General features: G+C 45.2%; 1 protein-coding gene across 5 annotated transcripts in view; it reads left to right on the top strand.

Annotated features, from left to right (window-relative positions):
* The window catches only part of LOC148542502 (TBC1 domain family member 24-like), a 93008-nt gene that overhangs the window by 34227 nt on the left and 34533 nt on the right, over window positions 1-24248 (top strand). For 2 of the 5 annotated variants that reach the window (XM_088468747.1, XM_088468736.1), the window contains exon 2: window positions 9872-9996. The exons of 2 other annotated variants lie outside the window; for them this stretch is intronic. In XM_088468747.1, coding sequence (XP_088324873.1) covers window positions 9939-9996 — 58 coding nt within the window. In that variant the 5' untranslated portion in view covers window positions 9872-9938. One more of the 5 variants, XM_088468757.1, reaches the window with a different exon arrangement.

Here is a 24248-nt window from a genome sequence, read left to right as displayed (position 1 = left end):
AGAAGCCTGGTGAGTGTCCGGAGGCCACCCCAAAAGGCGGGGGTACTATCACGGCCAGGGTATTTCAGCATGGCGCTAGGCGAGTGTTACCTGAGGTCATTGTGGTGCGGGCTGTCTGATGGCGGAGCTGGTGTCTGGCGGGGGGCTTTGTTGTTGTGTTGTTGTTGTGCGGGCCTGTTGTCACTCTGCGCTGGTAAGGCCTGGCGGCGTCTCCATTCCGTTTGGCATGGGCGCCACCTTCTTGCCTTCTGGCCATGTGATGCGGCTGGCCAATCCTCGTGAGTCACATGTTCCCTCCGGCCAGTAACAGCACGGCATGGGGTATTTAGGAAGGGTCAGTGCCTTCCTTCTTTGCCAGTGCAACGTGTATCTCAGCCTAGCTGAGAGGGAGTTCTCTGTGCTTATCCTGTTCCTGTGAAATTCGCTGTCTGCCTGTCAGCTCCTAGCTTCCGCTGGACTACCCCGCTTCCTCCACCACCCTTGCCCATACCTGAGTGCCTGAGCCTGCTGACATCCTACTCATTTGCCTTAGTTCACTACCTGCATACCTGGTTGATTATTCCAGTCTCACTACCTGCACACCTGGACAGTTCTAATTGTTTCTACTTGGACATTAACCCATTACTCCCACCACAGAACTCTAGTGCACGTTTATATATACCTGGACTTTTATTTACTGCCATATTTTATGTCTTCTCAAGCACCTATTAAAAAACCTAGTTTTATTTTCAAACCCGCTTCTGTGATCGCTCCTGCTACCACCCCGGGTCCACAAACAACCCAGTATATAACAGTCCACGCTCCCAAAGTCATCAGCAAATTCCACACGGCTCATCCTGAAAAGCCTGGAAGGTGTTCTGGGGCCACCCATAAGTCACATATTCCCGCGGCCAGTAACAGCACGGCATGGGGTATTTAGGAAGGTTCAGTGCCTTCCTTCTTTGCCAGTGCAACGTGTATCTCAGCCTAGCTGAGAGGGAGTTCTCTGTGCTTATCCTGTTCCTGTGAATTCGCAGTCTGCCTGTCAGCTCCTAGCTTCCACTGGACTCCCCCGCTTTCTCCATCACCCTTGCCCATACCTGAGTGCCTGAGCCTGCTGACATCCTGCGCTTCAGTTCACTACCTGCATACTTGGTTTGATTATTTTCAGTTTCACTAACTGCACACCTGGACAGCTCTAATTGTTTCTACTTGGACAGTAACCCTTTTACTCCCACCATAGAACTCTTGTGCACATTTATATATTCCTGGACTTTTATTTACTGCCACATTATATGTCTACTCAAGCACTTATTAAAAATCCTAGTTTTATTTTCAAATCTGCTTCTGTGATCGCTCCTGCTACCACCCCGGGTCCACAAACAACCCAGAACATAACAGCGTCGGTGTGCTGGCTTCCGCACTTGGGACGCTGAGATGCTACCAATATCGCCAGGTTGACACTGGCATCGGTGCGCCGGATTGCGCACTTGGGACGCTGAGATGTGACCAGTGTTGCCGGGTTGACACTAGCCGCCGGATGCTGGCATGCGTCCGACACGGAGATGTACTCTGAACCGCTGGGATGACACATGAGGCCGAAGGCAGAGATACACACTGCGCTGCTTAGATTACTCAAGCAGCACACAGCAGATGGAATACAGACCGTGCCACCTGGATGGAACAAACGGCAGTGAATAATACTCAAAGTGGACACAGATACTCAACTGAACAAACAGGAGACTGGAACAAGCGGAAGAACGAGTAACTCTATCACCAGCATGGAGTGAAGGGCTGGCTGGAATTTAACAAAAACAGGGCCCAACCAGAGCAAGACTCCCTAATGAGAGACCAGTGAGCATCTGGGCTGTGCACAGACAGGAGAATCAATCCGCGTTCACCTGACACTGCACACACACAGGCAGTAATTAGTGTAGAACCTCAGTAGCAATCAAGACTGGGACTGCAAACAAAATGCTACAACCACAGTGTCACGACACTTTCTAGTTGTCACCTTTTTTGCCTTGAGACTTACCCCTGTCAGCTGCCCCATGGATCTGTGTGTGTAATTTGCCTGGAGGATTTGCTCTGATTATTGCACCTGGCCTCTCCTCTGTCTGTGAGCACTGCTAGCCCTGATTGGAATCGCAGGTGTGGTTCTGATTCTCAGAGCTGCAGAGATGAATACTCCCTCTGTATGTTGTGCCTTCCACCACTCAGAATGCTACTACCAGACCACCTGTCCGTATCCACCAATTGCTGCCAGACCCATGCTATATATATCCTCCCCTGATAGCATTCTGGGCCTGAACATCTCGTCTTCCCGTGGTGTATGGTTCATGCTGTTTCTGCATTCAAGTGTATCCCTGAAACCTGCTACAGCAACCCCTGGTGCAATCCAGAAAACCTGTTACAGCTATACCTGGCAATTCAGTAAACCTGCTGGCAGCAACCCCCAGTGCATCCAGAAAACCTGTTACAGCTAAACCTGGCAATCCAGTAAGCCTGCTGACAGCAACCCCTGGTGCATCCCAAAAACCTGCTACAGTAATACCTGGCATCCAGACGTCCTGTTACAGCAATACCTGGCCTGTGCTCTGCTGCTAGTCCTACTCCTGGTTGGTCCCTGGCACTCTGTAAACATGCATCATGTCACCCTGCCTTGCTTCCTGCTGTGGATCAACTCCTGCCCCTTTTACGTACCTACTCCCTCCCTGAACCTAAAATTCCTAAACCTACCCATTCCTTCCTGAAACCTGTTATTCCCAATTATCCAATCCAGCCTGCACCTGAGTTCCAGCCTTTGTCATAGAAATTCCAGATTACCCTGTTTAGCCCTCGTCTCAGCATTACCTGACTTCCCTTCAGCCATTGTCACATTATACCAGTCCAGTGTCAAGTTCCAAGCTCATCAGTTCTATCCACGTTGTTCCAGTCCAGAGTCAAGTTCTTAGTTCATCAGTTCAATTCAACAAGTCTTCCCGCCGGTCCCAGTCCGGTCCCTCCAGTTCCTGTCATTTATCATCAAAGGCAGTTTTCACTGCTACACAAGTCTTGTAAATAGAGCTATCTACATCATCTGTGGTTCCAGTCATGCCAGCCTCCGTTGAAACCCGATCACCACCTGAGACAGGTAACTTGCAGACACCAATTGTGACACACAGATCCTAACAGGAGGAAGGAGAAGACTTCAGCAAACTCTTGCCTGGCTTTCACCCCGCACAGCATTGGCAGCGCGGCGTCTTGTGACACATACCTGCTCAGACCTCAGTTGCATAGACTGCATGTGTGTATTCCAATGAGCACACAATTCTGTGAATTAGCTCCACCATTTTGTGAGTGACTTAGTGGGGGCATAGTGCTGAATCTACAGTTAACCACAGGGTGTGATGGTATATCATATCTGTATTGCGCAAGGAACACGTCCATTGACACGTCCGGGAGTTCAGTGTTTTTTTTGTTTTGTTTTTTTTTGCGTGCCACAAATTCAGTAGGTTTTGTGAAATTTCAGATCATATCTAAGAAGCCTTAACGGACATGTGAAACCGTAAGGTTTTTTTGTCTATGGAATATAATAAATATATATAATATATAAATATTCCATAGACAAAAAAACCTTACGGTTTCACATGTCCATTATGGCTTCTTATACATGATCTGAAATTTCACAAAACCTACTGAATTTGTGACATGCAAAAAAAAAAAAAAAAAGCACTGAACTCCCGGATGTGTGTGTGTATATGTATGTATATAAAATATATATACACACAATTGCTACATACACATATATATTTATATACACACACATGCAGTGTACACAATAACACACATACACAGTATACACACACTAACACATACTGTATATACACACAAACATACATATATGGTAATGGGGACAAGCACCTCACATTAGGCACTGCCCCCTAACGCCATGATTCGTGGGTAACATGGGTGTGGGGCTTGCAGCATTGGCTCCCCTTCACTTTTGCTCGCTGTAAGGGAGGATTTGTCCATCAGGGGAGTTTCTAATTACTCAGAATCCCCCCCACCTCCATGCGCTAGTTGTGGGGGCCCCTCTATGTGGGGCCCCCAAGCGACCACCCTTGTTGTCCCCTCTCCCCTTTAATCCAGCCCTGCGAGTATGTAATAAGTGCATGGATAGGGGGCGGTTGCATATATATGCATTTATTTCTTTGTATTCGATGCTTTCATCTTAGTATCTAGCACTGTGCACAGTGTGCACAGTGCACAGTGTGCAGTCTCTGTCCGGGGCCCCCTCCTCTCTCTCCAGTGGCCGCAGCACAGGTAGATGCCCAGAGTTTACAGCGCAGGACACCAGAAAAATTGTGCTGGCCATTTTCCTGATGATTTCCCTACTGCACATATGGAAAACGCTGGGAAAATGGTTGTGGCGGCCATTTCCCCGGCTATGTTGACAGCACTGATACCGACGTCTATGTGGGACTCCAGCGGGAGTGTGGTAAGTATTAAAAATATGGGTGCAGTGTGGGTCCCCCTTGACCCAGGTGCCTGTGTGCCCCACACACACTGCACCAATTATAGAAACGCCCCTGACTATATGTTTATTAGGAACCAGTGACCTCACTGAGGCACATCATAATGGCTGATTCCACTGTGTGTAGATGTACCTTAAGGAATGTGTAAATACTATAACATGTAAAACTGCCTGGAAACATCATTACTGTCAGGTATACACAATATTAGCACTTTGTCTCTACTGAAACAGTTGATTTGTGACAGCGTAACTTGTTGTTTTTAAGATCAGTTACATTAACCTGTATCAGTCATATGATTCTCCTGTAAAGGTCACAATAAGAGAAGTAAGACTTAATCACCCTCTGAGTCACATTGTGCCGCCCCCTATCAGTCATCTTTGCAGTTTACACAACAAACAAAGCAAGTGGACTGATTGTTTTCACAGGGGATAAATGCTCAGTAAAAAAAAAATTAACTCTGCTATAACTGGCATTTTTGAGAACTGATCAAATAGCCCTTTTAGGGTTTCTTCGTGTGTTAAGCCATTAAGCGCATGCTCATTGTATTTTGGATAACTATAAGCAGCAGGTGTCACTGTTGCTGTCCCTGAATATGGTAATACTTCTTTAAATCATATATTTTATTTTTCATGAAAATTCAAAAGTAATGGTTTATGAGTAGGCATTTAATTTGGAAGGTATGTTGACATTGTTATACAGACACCATTTAACCTTCTCGAATACAACATTGATTAATGCTGTTACAAAAACACCCCTTAGGCAATATATGTACCATCTTTTAATATCTTTTAAAGGTGCCACAACAATATACATAGAAATAGTGTAACTTGAAATATAATAAGTACAATACAATGTAAATTACATTTCATAGCAATAACATACAGCACTAAAATGATAGTTTGGGTAGGGCAAAGGTAGGACAGCTCACTGTAGGGGAGATTTATAAACCCTTGGAGAGGGATAAAGTGGAGTAGTTGCCCAAAACAACCAATCTGCTTCTGTCATTTCAAAGACCGTGCTAGATAAATGGGCCTCATTTATCAACGAGTTTTATTATTCACAATGAGTGATAAGACTCACTGTGCATGATAATGGTGCTCCAGCCAATCCGCTCCCAACTGTCCTCTGTTTGAAAAATGACAGTTGGGAGCTGATTGGCTGGAGCACCATTTATCATATGCAACAAGTTTTATTACTCAATGTGAATGCTAAAACTTGTAGATAAATAAGTTAGAAGCTGCTTTGGGCAACTTCTTCACTTCATCTCTCTCCAAGGTTTGATACATCTCCACCTGTATCTTGTAGGGCAACTGCTGGTAAGATACAGGGAGGGGGTAGACAGTGTGGCATTTGATGAACCCTGTACCCAACATAGAATACAGCAGTGATGTGAGATAAATGGCCGGGGAGGCATTGGCTAGCATCAGACCCAGATTTACAGATCCATATATTAACCCGAGGGTGTGGGCAATATACAAAGGTGCAGCAGTATATAATGCTAAAAATTTAGTGTGTTTTGATCAGTGATGTGCGATAAAAGTAGACACTGGAGGCACTGCCTCACCTGCCATACACTTTTTACTCTGTGTTTTGACTAAAAATTAGTAGAATAATACAAAGAAGATATTTATCATTTTATTTTTCTTATTTTTATAGTTGAACTCTGGAGTATACCTAAGTATGACAGGAAAGGCTCTGCCTCACCTGGCCGCACATAACTGGAATACAGGATCATATTCTCCGAAAAGAACCAGGAGAAAAAAGACATGGGGCTTTATTTATGAAGCAACATCTTTTGTAACCTGCTGCTTCCCATGTGTTGCAGGTGAAAATTTAGAACCGCACCCGCAGTCAGTGGCAAGCACACCAGGCTGTACACTGACTGCAAGTGCTGTATTAAATAATGCCGTATTTCACCTGCAACCTGCCGGGGAGCAGCGGTTTAGAAAAGCTGCTGCTTCGTAAATAAAGCCCAAGCAGTACAGATAGCATAAAAAGTGCTACAGAAAAAAAAAATGAGGAAGGAGGACCCACACCATGATGCAGTGGTGTATCAAAAGAGGAGGGGCCTCGTGTTCAGTCACCGTCCGGGGCCCCTCCTCTCTCCCCGGCTGCTGTCAGCAGCGGTAGACTCCACAGAACATTGGGGAAATGGCGCGACGGCCATTTTCACGGTTATTTTTTAATGTGCATGCGCAAAACGCTGGGAAAATGGCCACGGCTGCCATTTTCCGGTGTTTTGTGCATTGCTGAGGCACCCAACGCAGGACCTCGTAGAGGTATTAGAGTATATGGGAGCAGGGGGACCAGGGGGCCCGTGCACACCCTGCACCCACTATAAATATGCCCCTGCAATGATGCCACATTAGCCGTGATGTTGATGGCATTGCCTTTATATCTATTTAATCATCCCTTTTTGTGTTCCAGAGATCAATAAATATATATATATTTTTAAATCCATTCTCCAATTTGCTAATTTTTCAAATGAAGGCCACTACAGGTATAATGATGCTCTATAGCAGGGGTCTTCAAACTTGGCCCTCCAGATGCTGTGGAACTACACATCCCAGCATGCACTGCACATAGTTTTAGCATGCTGTTATATCAAAAAGGTGGCAGTGCATGCTGGGATGTGTAGTTCCACAGCAGCTGGAGGGCCAAGTTTGAAGACCCCTGCTCTATAGCATCTATCCTTTTGGCCAAAGCGCAGAATGACCGGATCTTTTGTTCTCTGAATGTAGTAATGTACGTGTGTGCTGCAACCTGACAGAAATGTGTCTGCTCAGCAGGAGAATAAGCTGGGTCAGCCAGTGTTTAGTGGTAAAACAGATCATAACATTAAAATGCTCTTTCTAGTAAGTGACAATTCTTAGCAATGTTTGTGCTGTGTAACCGTTTTGTCATCCATTACTCCACTAATAAGGAAATAAAAGCAATGTAATAAACAATAGCAGCATTGTGTTCAGGAATTGTAAATAGAGATCCAAGTCTAGAATACAGATAGACAGGAAATTCATAGACAATTAAATAATTGCGAACAATAGTTAGCTAATGTTCAGAATATATTCTGTGATAATTGATTGCAAATGCCACATAACTCTTTCTTGGATTGGTTTCATATTGCTGAGACACAAACAATATTTTGTGTGTTAGAAGAATTAAAAATAGACAGAGTCTGTCCTGTGAGTGTGCCTGATTCAGGGATGTACAGAAACCCAATGGCTTATCTGCATATGCAGAACGAGTCCTGCATGTTAGCCATCATTGCCCCCAAGATGTTAGGGAACGGGGTGGGGGTGTCGCCGGCCTGTGTTGCCAGTAATGGGGCGTGCCATCCCCGTTTTATGAGAGTGCCAAGGTCTTTGTTGGTGGGTACAAATTAGTCCGAGTAAGCTTCAGCTTACTTAGGGCCTCATCTATCCATGAGTTTTATCACTCACAACGAGTGATACAACTTGTGTGTGATAAATGGTGCTCCAGCCGATCCGTTCCCAACTGTCATTTTTCAAACAGATGACAGTTGGGAGCTGATTGGCTGGAGCACCATTTATCATACGTAACGAGTTGTATCTCTCAATGTGAGTGATAATACTCTTTGGTAAATGAGGCCCTCAGATGGCCGATTCTACAAATATTGTGACCGATGGTCACAGTGTTGATCCGATGCTGTCTTTGGATGCAGGACTTGAGTCTGCAATGGCGGTTGGAAGTGTCTTTTTCCTTCAGACAACTTCTGCAGGCATTAACATATTTTAACACAGTAGCTGCGTCAAAAGACGCAGCTATTGTGCTACTGCGTCAATCTCTGAATCAGGGCCTCTGAGTGCATATACTGTACATGTAAGATTTTGGCAGGAACCATAGCTTCCTTCAATCAGTTTTGGCTTACATGCAGGTCTTGCGGTTGACTGTACCTTACTGCAAGCACTTCAGTGTATTATTGAAGCAGGTGACGTGTAATATGACGCTGCCTGTTAATTATGCATGCCCCAGAAATGGCGTGAAAACACACTTTCGCAACTCCACTCCCCCATTACTACTGCCCTGCCCCTATTACCACCCACAAACTGCCTCTCCTGTCACTCAAAGCATTGGGCTGTTTTTTGCAAGGCGAGCGAGCACATTCCGATCGCTCGTACTAGTTTGTGCACGCGCACTGTGAACTACATGCATGCGCACATTAGCGAACATCGTCTGCAACGAGTGGCCGCTTGCTAGCGAGCGGGTCTGAATGAGCTCCTTAATCGCCAAAGCAACATTTCCATTGCATTTCAGCCCTGCCAAAAAAGGACCAGCTGACATAATGAGCGGCCATCAGTCAGTATGTGGCCCAGAAGTTGAGTGACAGCATGCCAGGGCGAATTGCAGAGGTCTTGAAAAATAAGGGTCAGCACTGCAAATATTGACTCTTTGTATAAACTTAATGTAATTGTCAATAAAAGCCTTTGACACTTATGAGATGCTTTTAATTTTACTTTAGTATACCATAGTAACATCTGACAAAAAGGTCTAAAAACACTGAAAGCAGCAAACTTTGTGCAAACCAATACTTGTGTCATTCTCAAAACTTTTGGCCATGGCTGTATTAACATATGCCATCAGTACCGCAAAGGACAGCTCTTCCGATAAGATCAGCGCTGCGCCCTGGACTTCCTGATAGCAGTAGGAGTTCCAAAAGAGAACCACCACTTTAATACAACATAAAGAGGTGTAATTGTTTGTTCAAATATAAATATTTTAAAGAACAGTCATTGAAATATATGGTACAAATATTCTTTGTATTTACAGATCATGAATTCTATCATATAAATATTTGCACTGTGTTTCTAAAATGAATAACAAGAGTGACATAAAAATAGTATTGAGAAACAGTGAACAGGTTGTGACATCATAAGATTTCCGGTTTATAAAAGTTACTAATCTCTGTTGATATTTGTATTGCAGACAGGGTTCAAGAGATGTACAGTAACTACGTGTGATACCTTGTCTGGATACAACGTTCTGTCCTGCCTATCTTAGTTTCTGTTCTGTTATTTACATTTGGTGCCAAGTCCAATATAACTGTTCAGGTGGCTAACACAGATAAAAAAGAAATGGAACTGTGCTTCCACAAAAATGGTGGAATGTATTAAAACCTCTAAATAGTATAGAAGTTGTCCATAGCAACCAATCAGCTTCTAGCTAGCATTTATCAAGGACTCTATATAAAATGATAGTTATAAACTGATTGGTTGCTATAGGCAAGATCTCCACTTGTCCACTATTTAGAAGGCTTGATACAACTCCCCCAAAGTGTTTTGTCCTTGAGAATTTATCATTTCTGTAATTTCCAGGCATGAAAACAAGTTGTTCTCCAATGTACTATCTCCCCACAGATCTATAACAATAACATAAACAGGGCCAAGACGTCTGGTTGGGCTGTGCAGACAGACGTGGGTAGAAATGTCTGCCCTTGGAGGTGGGGATAAGCTACCTGGCCTTCATAACTTACAAGTGACAGGTGAGTTGTGGAGACTGACACTAAAACAACTGCTGATCACAGATCTAAGCACTGACTGACTTGTAGAATTACAGCAGGGACAGGAACTTCGTTTTAGGTAAGGGAATAGATTGTTACATGCTTGCAAGAAATATTATTAGGGTCACTATCATTAATATATATTTGTTTGAACTTAGGGCTACTTATCTATAGGGCATATTTATCATGATATCTGTATTGTGTTTTATCGATTATGGACAGAATTAAATTTTACTGTTTCAGGGCTGGGATGGAACCTGCATAATACCTTTTTTGACCATCAATCTTAAATGGTTAATTTCCTAACATTGGTTGGTATAGTAGTGCACTAAAATACAATCAGACAAGTGCTTTCATTGTTTGCTTACACATAACAGATATAAGCTAATTGCTGACTAGTTTCAGTGTAAATTTTGTACCTAAATGAAATGGGCTCTATTAAGTTGTCTTTTTACTGAGTTACAGAAAGTAACTATATTATAATTTATTAGCTGTCATTTGAGAGAATCTGTAACATACAGACACTGTGAAGCATATTCATTGGGATATGATGTGCAGCTGCGCACTGGACTAATATTTATAGTAGACTAACATCGCTTATTTTACTGCACACCCCTATGGGGGTTCCAGGTAGAATAAGCGATGTTGCAATTTGCGATGTGTTTTCCCATGCTGTTTCGACACCACATCACAAATAATTGAATCCATTCCAGTGACTGGAACAAGAGATCACCAAATAAGTACTTGTGGAAATATGGTGGGTTTGTGCACAGTAATTCCAAATGAATAACAAACATTAACATCTATTTTACAACCTTTATTACATTACATCCGTCTCTATTTGAACTGTATAAAACATAGGGAAAGCTCATGGTGGTGTCTGATTTAAAGTGACTCTCTTACTACAAATGTTTAATTATTTTCCTTATTCAAAAATATCTTCTTCTAGGAACACTTTATTTTAAGGTCTAGTATTTAACATTTGTTATCTGTCTTTATATTGTTTTCCTGCAATAGCACTAATAGCATTTATTTATAAATCACAAAATATATAAGATAGATTTAGGAGCATTATAATAGCTTAAAAATAAAATGGACTTTTTTACTTTGGAAAGAAAAGATCATTATAAATGTTCCTTTTTATCTAAATTGTACACATACATTTCTACAGCATGTAATTGGGATTTGAATTAGGTCAACTGTTTAAGTTTAGACACACATTGAATATAAATATAGCGTGTTCTTAGATGGAATAAAATATAACCATCAAAATAAAGCATTGCAACAGACTTTGAATGACAAGTGTTCAAGCAGCAATAGATTTGTTTGTTTGCGTTACATAGCAAATTAAGGGGGAGATATATCAAGTAGTGTAAAGAATGGAGAGGAGGACAATGGAAGAAATGTCCCATAGCAAATAAGACTAGCTTGGTCAAACCATTATATTCTTGGCATGTCCATCTTTATCTACATCTTCACTATTCATTGTCATCCCCTTTGGGACTCCTTAATTTGATGTTGTTTTGTTTGAGTTATCTCTGTTGAAGCTAATAAAGAAAATTTACACTTAAAGATAAAACCATGTCCAAAAACATAAGCTTTTTGTTATGTATTATTTTGAGGAAGCTGTTCAAGTTAATGAATGCCATTCCTGCCATCCCTACATACAATGCCATATCTTATTAAACTTTATTTATATGCATTAGACATGGTCCGCAGTGCCATTTAGAGGGCAAAACAATAAGACTGTACAAGGTAAAACAGTACTGTACAATACCGTGGACAAGTAGCAATTAGCACTACATATCTCAACACAGCCACTGATGTATGGATATATATATTGGCATGAGCGCATAAAATAGGTGTAGGTCGTTTGAAGAAACAAAAACAATGGAGGAGTGGAGTCGAGGGCACACAGCCCAAGGAGGAGGTGTACAGTATGGCTGGCGTGTAGGAGAACAGATGGAAGGAGGACCCTGTCCATGGAGCTTACAATCTGCCATCCATCCATACAGTAGTATTTCTTCCGTCACTACATATAGTACTAATATAGCTGCCATCCTTATATATGGGATTTAGTTGGCATCGCGGCGTGCGGTCTGAATACCGGCGCTGAAATCCTGACAGGTCTGGTTCCCGGCACCAGTATTCAGACCGCCGGCATCCCGAAGGTAAGTATTTGGGTGTTAGGGTTAGGTAGCGGGGTTAGGCATTAGGGAGAGGGTTAGGCACCGGGTAGGGAGGTTAGGTTTAGGCACTATGGGGGGAGGTTAGGTTTAGGCACCGGGGAGGGGGTGTTGAGGTAAGGTTTAGGCACTAGGGGGGGAGTGAGGGTTAGGTTAGGGTTTAGAAAAACACTTACCTGTCTTCCCTATAGGTGTCGGGATGCTGCTGTCGGTATCCTGATCATCGGCATCCCGACAGCCGGGATTTCATACCCAACCCCTACATACAATGCTATACCTGCCATTCACACATATAGTACTATTCCTGTTATCTCTACATACAGTGCTCTCCCTGCCATCCCAACATACAATGCTATATCTGCCATCCCTACATACAGTACTACACTTGCCATCCCTACATACAGTGCTAATGGCTACCTGCCATTTCTACATACAGTACTATATCTGCCATCCATACATACAACAATATTCCTGCCATCCCTACATGGAATGCTATTCATGCCATCCTTACAAACAATACTATTCCTACCATCCCTAGATACAGTGCTATTTTCTGCCATCTTTACATACAAATGGAATGTATAATCAGGGCTGTCATCAGAAATTGTGAGGCCTGGTACTGACAAAATAGGCAGCCCTTCCCCCATTTTTCTGCAACTCCTGAGAAGTGGTGTAAATAGGGCAGGGCGAGCGGGGTGCGTGCCCTGGGTGCCGTGGGACCAGCTGCGTGGGGGGGCGCCGCCGGCCACGGTCCGGCTTGCCCTAGTTAGCCACCAGTGTAACGCCGACCGCAGTGAGTGCGGTCAGCGCTACACATTTACACAGGACCGGTGCTAGGCTTCCAGCGCCGGTCGTGTGCTGCACAGCTGAGCCCGTTCCCTCCCCCTGAGCGCTTTCCCAATAGCGCTAGGAGGCGGGCTCAGGCTGTGCATAACACATGCATCGCTGCCAGCGATGCGTGTGTTAAACAGCAGCCAATGAGAGTCAGATAGACTCTCATTGACTGCTGCAGCACCCACTGCAAGAGCCGGGCTTCCATCCGGCTCCTGCAGTGGGTAATGGGACAGACGTCATGACATCATGACGTCTCTCCCATAATGCTGAGCGCGCCAGCCCGGGAGGACTGGTGGGCGGCGGCGGGAGCGGTGTCGCGGACCGGAGCAGCAGCGTGGATTCAGGTAAGTATATTTTTATATATATATTTTTTTTAAACCTGCCTGCACTACTGGGGGCACAATGGGGGAGGGGGGTGGCTACTACTTGGGGGCACCATTATTGGGAGGACCTCTACTGGGGGGGGGCTACTACTGGGGGCACTTAATCGGGAGGGGGACCTCTACTGGGGACTACTACTTGGGGAGGGGGGAACTACCACTGGGGGCATTATAAAAGGGGCCTACTACTAGAGGCACTGCACTGGGGGGACCACTACTGGGGGCAATAATAGGAAGGGCCACTACAGGAGGCACTGGATAGGGGGGGTCACTACTGGGTGCCTGCATAAGGGGGATCACTACTGGAAAAACTGCATGGGGGGGACTACTGCTGGGGGCACTACATAAAGGGCACTGCATAGGGGGGGACTGCTACTGGGGGCACTATATAAAGGGCACAGCATAAGGGGATACCGCTACTGGGCGCATTGCATTGTGGGGACTGCTACTGGGGGCACTGCATAAGGGGGAACACTACATGGGGCACTGCATTTGGGGGGGCCACTACTGGGGGTACTGAGTAAGGGGAACTAATTGGGGGCTGTATAAGGGGGACCACTACTGGGGATACTGTATAAGGGGCACTAATATGGGCCTGCATAAGAGGGACCACAACTGCATACTGGGGGTACTGTATAAGGGGAACTACTGGGGTTAAGGTGCATATGGATAGGAATGTACAGCGTGAAAATAAAAGGGTGTGTCATGTTGACACGCCCCATTTTTAAGTGACCACGCCCATTTTTTTTGCCACAAGTGCACATCAGGTGGGGGGGGGGCTCCCTTTTCAAATTTGCCCTGGGCTCCAAATACCCTAGTTACGCCACTGCTCCTGAGCTCCAGCCAGCCCCCTTCTGCCTCTCCAGCTCAGCTTCTGTCTTTCCAGCCAGCACCCCGTGTTTCTCCAGTCCTCTTTCTGTCGACCCAGTCAGCACCCCTTCTGTCTCTCCAGTCCTTCTAGCCAGCACCTCTTCTGTCTCACCAGCCGACCCCTCGTATCCAGCCTCCTGCAGCCTACCTTTCCCTGTGTCTTCTGGCTGCTCCTGTTCGCTTTGTGGTCGGCTCCTCTGTCAGTGGTGCGGCACACGTGATGTCATGATGTTACGTGTGCCTTGTCTCAATTAAAAAAACAAACTTTATTGTACTAGTCAGCTGCCGGCAAGCTCCTGCCCAAAATGAATAGTATAGATTAATCTGTAACTGCTACCTGTGCCGCAGCAGTGATCTGCAGGCAATAGTTATAGATGGATCTCTTTGCCCCCTCTGGAAGCTGACACCTAGAGGCCAATACATAAACAAAAATTACACAGCCACTGCATACGCTCACTGAAAATGTTCTGTGCACATAGAGGGCCTGATTCAGAGATGTACATTCATCCAATGATGAACGCACATTTCTGATGGTTTAGGGGTGTGGGCCTGCGCAGGACCCGTTCTGCAAATGTGCATAATTGGTCCTGCGATTACGCTTTCAGCGTAATGAATGACATGCTGCAGCATTTGGGGTTTGGAGCAGGGACATGGCTGGTTACCGTTCCCGGAAATGTATTCCCCTGTTTTCTGGGAGGGACGAGGCCAGGGTCTGCATCGGCGGTCACAGATTCCTGGCCTTAAATTCCTTAATGGTAACTTCCTTTTCAAAGGTTCATAACATCATACAGTCCAAAGACCAGAGCAGATGATGGTTTTAAATGTACAGCAGTACTTATTCTATAGCATTTTCCGATGTGTGTGTGTGTATAAAGAGGGGTTCTCAGTCTGTATTCTTCTGTAATGGTGTTCTCAGGGTACATAAAGCAGAAAAAAAGAACTTCTTAATCCGATAATTAATCCACCCAAAATGTGTGGAAAATTAAGGAAAGAATGACCGGTGGGGGATGTAGCTATTATCCTGCCACTCAGAATGCCAATTCCGGAATCCCGACACTAATCAGAATCCCGGCATCAGAATCCTGACCACCCCAATGCTGACGGTAAATAGAGGGATTAGAGGAAGGATTAGGGGTTTGAGCTAGGCACTAGGGGGAGGATTAGGGTTAGGCACTAGGGGGAGGGTTAGGTTAAGACACTAGGAGCAGAGGTTAGCTTTAGGGTGCGGGGAGGGAGGGGTAAGGCTAGAATACTTACCAACAGGTGTCTGTATCCTAAACCTGTCAGGATACCGGCGATGGGTTCTGACCGCTGGGATCTTGAGTGCAGGCATCCCGTACCCAACCCGACTGGTGGTAACTAAATCTTACACCTCTATATATAGGGGAGAAGAGGATACCGCACAGAACCACTTTAAATACTCAATTTGTACATACCAACAATATTACATCCTTTTAGTATAGGTCATCGTTGGTGGTGTTCCCAAAGCTCAAAGTATAACATAGAACACAAATAAAGAAGAAAAGAAGGGCTTGTTGCTGAGGCACTCTTTAAAGAGATATTCACAAAATATAAGCATAAAATATAACCTTTAATAAACCCATTTAAAAATACAAGGGCACCCTCACTACACAAAATTGTTTAACAAAAAGTTATCACTAAAAATAATTATATATATGTGTCTGATATGTAGAAAATATTTGATTTGGGGTAACAAATCCCCTACGACCTTATAATTATTATCTGAGTATCATATGAATTAAATCAAAGTATTGTCTAGGAAGATAGATACCCTGGGGTGAGACTAATAAGTCCGAACTACCGCAATACAGGGGATATGTTCCCTTTGGTCACAACAGCTGGTAACTCATAGAAAAGTCCACAGTCCCTCCACCAACGTGTTTATGTGTAAAGTGTTTTCAAGTAGTCTTTTTCCTTGGCTCTGGGAGTTTTACCACTGTGCAGCTCCCCAGTTATCGGTGGTAGAAGCCAGGGGCGGCCCCCTTCTCTGTCCAGACCCAGGACTCCAGTCCCGGCAATACCCCCCCCCCCCCTCCCAGATGGCAGCCCTACGTACAATTTTCAATGCAGCTAAAGCAAATCCAGATTCCCTAAAGCAATGAACTTTCTTTGCTTCAATTTAATTCCTGTGTATTATAATAAGTAATGTGCCTTTTACTGGAAGAAAAACAGGTCAGTTGGGATGTTCTCTAAACACACACACAAAAACGTTAGCAATATTATTTACTCTACACACAATTCCAGCTGTATAACAAGGTCAGAATGTGACCTCGAATCACTATATACAGCAAAATATGCTTTGGTGTGAGTAGCAATTTTTGTGTGCAAGCTGTGTGGGTACAACATTTATTCTGTGTATATTTTTTATTTTTTACTGATGGCTACACCATTCTCCCTCCAAGATAAAACAGGCTTGGATGACAAACCATATCCCTATGGAAAATGAGGATAAACCTTAGTCCTTGGGGTATATTACTAAAGTGAGAGTTTGTAGAAGTGGAGATGTTGCCCATAGCAACCAATCAGATTCTAGCTATTATCTTCTAGAAAGTGCTAGTTAAGTAGAATCTGATTGGTTGATTGGTTACTATCGGCAAAATCTCCATTTCTACAAACTCTCACTTTAGTATCTAAGATGGGTGCAGGGTGTGCGGTGCACTCCACCCATTGTTCAATACTAACCTATCCGGAATCCCACGTCAGCAGCGGCAGTGCTGCACAAATCACCGGGAAAATGATGCGGAGGTGCCCTTGTACATAACATGGTAAAGTTCGAGGTAGGCAACCGGTAGCAATTCACATCCCAGCATACCCTGCTAAAATTTTAACATGCTCTAAAAGCACAATTTGTGTCAGGGCATGCTGGGATATGTAGCTCCAAAGCAGCTGTAGTGCCAAAGGTTGCCTACTCCTGGCACAGCATGGTAAAGTGCCTTTTATTAGTCCTTGTACACATGGTAGAGTGCCCCTATTTAGTCCTGATACATACATACCTCCCAACTGTCCTGCTTCTGCTGGTAGGACAGTCCCACTATCCAGGTACTGTCCCGCCGTCCCACAGTGGGGGGAAGTTGGGAGAAATCAATTTCACCGGTGCTCTGCATAGCAGAGCAGCAGGTGAATACATGCTGTGCGCATGCGCACGGTTTCTGTTCACTGCAGGGAGGGCCTGGGGGCAGCCCAGCATCTGCGGGGATGCTGGGCTCGCCCCCAGGGTGATGTAAAGGGGGTGTGTCATAAGACCATCCCCCTGTTCCAGGCGCGCGCCCCAAAGGCACGCAGATGTCCTGACCACTGGACCACCAATGTTGGGAGGTATGTATATAGCATGGTAGAGTACTATTTAGTCCTGATACATAGCATGTGTCATGACCAGGGTTTCACGGCGTGGAGGTTTGCGGCCCATACCGGTGAGGGCACTGTGGCGTGGTCCTTCTGTCGGGGGAGCTGGCGTGTGGAGAAACCGGGAAACACCCATTCCTAACTAGTCCTGGGGACACTCAGTTAGGAGTAATACTTCCGTCCCTAAAGCAAAATGACTCTGTCTTGTCCATAGCTCTAGCCATTAAGTCTAGTCCTGCATTCGTATCTGCCCTCCTGGATTCAGGGGCAGCAGAAAATTTCATGCCCTCTCGCTAGGCAGATAAATTACTAATTCCTTGGACCACCTTGGATCCTCCTATCTCCTTGACCTCTATCGATGGTAGACCTATTTCTAATGGAACTGTGTCTAAAAGAACCCAATCTATTCTAGTTCGTATTGGAGACCTCCATGTTGAACATATCAGCTTCTTAATCATACCCAAGACTTCCCATGAGTTTATACTCGGATACCCACGGCTGCGTAAACACAATCCCAGAATTGATTGGAACACTTTGCACGTTCTGTCATGGAGTGAGGAATGCCAGGGGTCTTGTCTTCCGAAGATTTGACCTGTGAGAAAAATTCAGACATCAGAGGCCCCATCTATACCTAAAGAATATCAATCATCTTACCTCCTCATAGAGAATGGGATTGTCCTATCGACTCGTTGCCTGGGAAGACGCCTCCTCGTGGTCTGACCTATCCGCTGTCCCTACCAGAAACCGACGCCATGTCGGAATACATCCAAGAGAACTTAAAAAAGAGATTTATCCGACCATCTACATCACCTGCTGGAGCGGGATTCTTCTTTGTTTCTAGAGAAGATGGAGGCCTGAGGCTGTGTATAGATTATAGAGGCCTGAATGATATTACAGTAAAAAACAGATGCCCTCTACCATTGATCATCGAATTATTTGACAGTCAAGGGATCCACAATATTTTCTAAATTAGACCTCCGAGGTGCATTCCTCATCCGTATCCAAGCAGTTGATGAGTGGAAAACAGCATTCAACACAAGGGACAGTCATTTTGAATACTTGGTCATGCCGTTCGGGCTATGTGTAACGCACCTGCTGTTTTTCAAGGATTTGTCAATGAGATCTTTAGGGATCTCTTATATGTCTCAGTTATCGTCTATTTAGATGACATTTAGATTTTTTCATCTTCTCCTGAGGAACACCATAATCATGTCAAAGAAGTCTTGTCTCGTCTGAGTAAGAACCAACTGTATTGTAAATTGGAGAAATGTGTGTTCGGTGTACCAAGTATTCCATTTCTTGGATATATCATTTCAGGATCGGGCTTAGAAATGGACCCCAAAAAGGTCCAAGCAATACTGGATTGATCCCGTCCCACGTCTTTGAAAGCCATCCAGAGACTTCTTGGTTTCTCCAATTACTATCTGCGTTTTATCAAGGGATTCTCTTCTTTGATGGCTCCCATCACAGCCCTAACTCATAAAGGTGCCAACCCTGCTCTGTGGCCTCCTGAGACAGCTTTTCAACTTCTCAAACAAACCATTATAACAGCTCCAGTTTTGAGACCACCGGATACCAATAGGCCCTTTTTACTGGAAGTGTATGCTTCGTCTGAGGCAGATGGAGCTGTCTTGTCCCAGCATTTTGAGGATAACCGGATTCACCCATATGGTTTCTACTCAAAGAAATTCTCCCCTGCTGAAAGAAATTATGCCATAGGCAAACAGGAGCTATTAGCTGTCAAACTGGCTTTAGAGGAATGGTGGTACCTCCTAGAGGGCACTAAGTTCCTGTTTACGGTTTTTACAGACCACAGGAATTTTCTTTTTCTGAAAAATATTCAATTTGTAAGTCTTCGTCTGGCCTGATGGGCAACATTTTTTGCCCGTTTTTCTCTGTGGTATCGCTCTGGGGCTCTCAATTAGAAGGCCGATGCCTTGTCACGGTCACTGTCCACTGTTGGTGGTCCAGAAACACTGTGGAATACACCCGTGCTGGAGTCAAAGGTGTTCGCCACTATACAACTGGACCACCTGTTGGGAAGACCTTTGTGGCCCCGGAGTTGAGGAAACAGTTGCTGACGTGGGCACACTCATCTTGTTTTGCTGGACATTCAGGCATTCGTAAGACCTTGGAGTCCCTGAAGAGATCCTACTAGTGGCCATCGATGAAAACCGAGGTAACCAAGTTTATCTCATCTTGTACCCAGTGTGCCCAGAATAAGTCTCCTTGACAGTCTCCAGCCGGTGAATTGGTGCCTCTTCCCATACCATCTCATCCGTGGACACATCTGTCCATGGATTTTGTGACAGACCTGCCAAATTCTAATGGATATACCACCATCTGGATTGTAGTGGATCGTTTCTCCAAGATGGTCCATTACAATCCGCTAGAGAAGTTACCCTCGGCACCTGATTTGGCTCACTTGCTTGTCCACCATATATTTCGCCTTCATGGACTCCTTTCAGAACTCGTCTCAGACCGGGGTGTCCAATGCATGGCAAAATTCTGGAGAGCTCTCTGCTCTGTCCTGCAAGTGAAACTTAACTTTTCCACGGCCTATCACCCTCAAAGTAATGGGTCCACCGAGAGGGTGAACCAGGACCTCGAGACTTTCATGAGAATCTTTATGTCCTCATCTCAGGACAACTGGTCTGAGCCCCTTCCCTGGGCCAAATTTGCTCACAACGCATCAAACCATCATCCTAGGGTCTCTGAGTTCCGAAGTTTACCCGCCTTTGATGTACCAGCTGTGGATGCCACTGTACAGAACTTTGCTTCAGTTTTGGGCACAGGTGCGAGCTGCTCTTGTGTAAACCTCCCTGCGGTACAAGGACTAGGCTGATAGGAAACAAAAAAAAAGTTTCTCAGATGCAGGTCAGGGACCAAGTATGACTTTCTACCCACAATCTTCGCCTCAGGGTACCATCTATGAAGTTCGCCCCCCCGGTTTATTGGACCATACTCCATTACAGAGATAATCAATCCAGTCTCCTATCGTCTTCAGCTCCTGTCTTATTTGAAAATTCCTAATTCATTTCATATCTCTCCTCCAGCCATTAGTTCTTAATAAATTTCTCAGCATTCCCCCTGTTCACCCCCCAGGATCCAAACTGAAAAAGGGGTGGAATTTGAGGTTTCTCAGATTCTGGATTCTCGTATCTGTCATGGTCATTTGCAATACCTGCTTGATTGGAGAGGCCATGGTCCGGAAGAGCGTTTTTAGACCAGAGCTGAGGATGTCCACTGTCACGGCCAGGGTATTTCAGCATGGCGCTAGGCGGGTGTTACCTGTGAGGTCGTTGTGGCGCGGGCTGTCTGGTGGCGGAGCTGGTGTCTGGCGGGGTGCTTTGGCCTCGTGGGTTGTTGTGCGGGCCTGTTGTCACTCTGCGCTGGTAAGGCCTGGCGGCGTCTCCGTTCCATTTGGCATGGGCGCCGTCATTTTTCCTTCTGGCCATGTGATGCGGCTGGTCAATCCTGGTGAGTCACATGTTCCCTCCGGCCAGTAACAGCACAGCATGGGGTATTTAGGAAGGTTCAGTGCCTTCCTTCTTTGCCAGTGCAACATGTATCTCAGCCTAGCTGAGAGGGAGTTCTCTGTGCTTATCCTGTTCCTGTGAAATTCGCTGTCTGCCTGTCAGCTCCTAGCTTCCGCTGGACTACCCCGCTTCCTCCACCACCCTTGCCCATACCTGAGTCTGCTGACATCCTGCTCATTTGCCTTAGTTCACTACCTGCATACCTGGTTGATTATTCCAGTCTCACTATCTGGACAGTTCTAATTGTTTCTACTTGGACAGTAACCCATTACTCCCACCACAGAACTCTAGTGCACGTTTATATTTATATATACCTGAACTTTTATTTACTGCCTTATTTTATGTCTACTCAAGCACCTATTAAAAAACCTAGGCCCTGATTCAGAGCCGCTCGTTAGCGGCAGTACGCTCGTTCCGATCGATGTTCGCACATCTGCGCATGCGTACGGTTTTTAGTACGCATACGCGAACCAGTCAGTGCGGCCGAAAATCATTTGTACGCTATATAGCGAGTGCCTGCTATTTTGAGTGACAGAATGAGGCGCATGTGGGTGGTAACAGGGGAAGGTGCTTGAAAACGGGGGTGTGGAATTCGAACGCAGGCGTGCTTAAAGGTCAAAACGGGCGTTTTAAGGGAGTGCATAATTAATACAGCAGCGTCATTGACCACGTCACTTGGTGTTTTTTAACTCAGAACTGCTCGCAAAATAGCGGTTGAAAAAACCAACCACAAGAATAGCGAGCAGTTCATACGCTGTTCGATGTACTCGATTAATCTAATAAATAGCGGACATGACATATGGTGCGAGCGGCCAGGGGGCGTTTTTATCAAATAAACGAGCGTATGTTTTGCTGGCTCGTTCAGACTTAGAGGTGTGAACAGACCTCAATGTGCGAACGGATCATTTGAATAGCCACCCCTTGTTTTTGAACGAACGACCGCAAATAGCGAACGGCTCTGAATGAGGGCCCTAGTTTTATTTTCAAACCCGCTTCTGTGATCGCTCCTGCTACCACCCCGGGTCCACAAACAACCCAGAACATAACAGTTTGCACTGGCCCCATGGAGCCGGCCACAGATCAGGAGTCAGGAGTGGATTTGTTCCGGTGCATTTCTGGTCGTTTAGAAATCTGGAAAACATGCACCATCAGATGGCTCAATTCCTGCAAGAGATGTCTAAGCGACAGGATAGTTTACAAACTTCCTTTTCTACCCCTGGAGTACCAGCAACCACATCCGCATCAGCGTCTGGGAATACAGGAGGCAGATCATCTCCCCGCTTACATCTTCCTTTACCAAGTAAATTTGACGGCAACCCTAAACTCTGCCGAGGATTCCTAAATCAGTGTGACATGCCTTTTACCCTGCAGCCTGACAACTTTCTAATTGCAAGAACTAAAGTGGCTTATATAGTCTCACTGTTATCCGGCCAGGCCTTGGAATGGGCTTCCCCACTCTGGGAGCGCTCAGATCTGCTGCTGGATAATTACACAGGCTTTGTGTCATCCTTCAGGAAGATTTTCGATGAACCTGGGCGTACTGCATCAGCGTCATCAAACATCATGACACTGAGACAAGGGGTCCGTTCTGTCAGTCAATATGCCGTGCAATTTCAAATTTTAGCATCAGAGCTCAAATGGAATGAGGAAGCCCTCACCTCGGCCTTCTGGCATGGGTTGTCAGACCGACTAAAGGATGATCTAGTCACTCGAGAGCTTCCTACTAATCTGAACGACATGATTTCGTTGTGTATTAAAGTTGACATACGCTTCAGGGAACGTCAGGCTGAAAAACACAGAACTGACCAGCAAAGGTCAATTGCCCTCTCCATTTCTACCCGTCCCATTCCTTCTCCTACTGAAGAGGAGCCTATGCAGGTGAATCATACACACCTCTCCAAAGAAGAACGTCAGAGAAGAATGCAAAAGAACCTCTGTCTGTACTGCGGAGAGTCCGGTCACCTGCTGATCTCCTGCCCCCGTAAAATGCCAAATCCTAACTGACCCTGGAGACATCAAGTTAGGAGTTATAAGCCCGTCTCCAAAAATTAAGGATTTCACGATTACCCTAGCTTTGGATCTTAAACCCAAACCTGTCTTTGCTACTGCTCTACTTGACTCGGGAGCAGCCGGAAATTTCATAACGTCTAGTTTCATAGATAAATTTCAGATTCCTTGTTTGTCTCTCAACCATGCCATCTCTCTGACCTCTGTCATTTTTTCTAAATTGGATCTGAGAGGGGCTTACAATCTCATTCGTATTCGAGCTGGCAATGAATGGAAGAACGCTTTTAATACCAGAGATGGACATTTCGAATATTTAGTAATGCCTTTTGGATTGTGCAATGCCCCTGCTGTCTTTCAGAGTTTCGTTAATGAGATTTCCCGGGACCTGTTATATGTTTCAGTTGTTGTCTATCTGGACGATATACTGATTTTTTAATCCTCTGTAGCTAAACATCATGAACATGTTAAAGAAGTTTTGACCCGTTTGATAGAAAACCACCTTTACTGCAAACTGGAGAAGTGTGTCTTTGGAGTGCCCAGTGTACCTTTTCTCGGCCACGTTATGTCTGGCTCCAGTTTGGAAATGGACTCCAAGAAGGTACAAGCAATTCTGGATTGGACCCGATCTCAGACACTGAAAGCCATCCAGAGATTGTTGGGCTTCGCCAATTATTATAAACGCTTCATTAAGGGATTTTCTACATTGCTGGCTCCCATTACAGCCTTGACCCGCAAAGGTGCTAATCCTGCCCAATGGTGACCTGAGGCAGAGTCTGCTTTCCATCTTCTAAAACAGGCCTTTATCTCAGCACCAGTTCTTCGACAACCAGATCTGGACAGGCCTTTTTTGTTGGAAGTAGATGCATCATCTGAAGCTGTGGGAGCAGTCCTGTCTCAACGTTATGAGGACAATCGAGTCCATCTTGTGGGTTCTTTTCTAAAAAATTCTCACCTGCCGAAAGGAACTACGCCATAGGTGAGCAAGAACTACTAGCTGTAAAGTCGGCGTTGAAGGAATGGAGATATTTACTAGAAGGTGCTACGTTTCCATTTAC

Source organism: Taudactylus pleione, unplaced genomic scaffold (assembly GCF_031769625.1).
Source record: "Taudactylus pleione unplaced genomic scaffold, aTauple2 ptg000012l, whole genome shotgun sequence".
Taxonomy (NCBI): Eukaryota; Metazoa; Chordata; class Amphibia; order Anura; family Myobatrachidae; genus Taudactylus; species Taudactylus pleione.
Note: the sequence above shows the minus strand (reverse complement) of the source record. Positions and strands in the feature narration are given on the sequence as shown.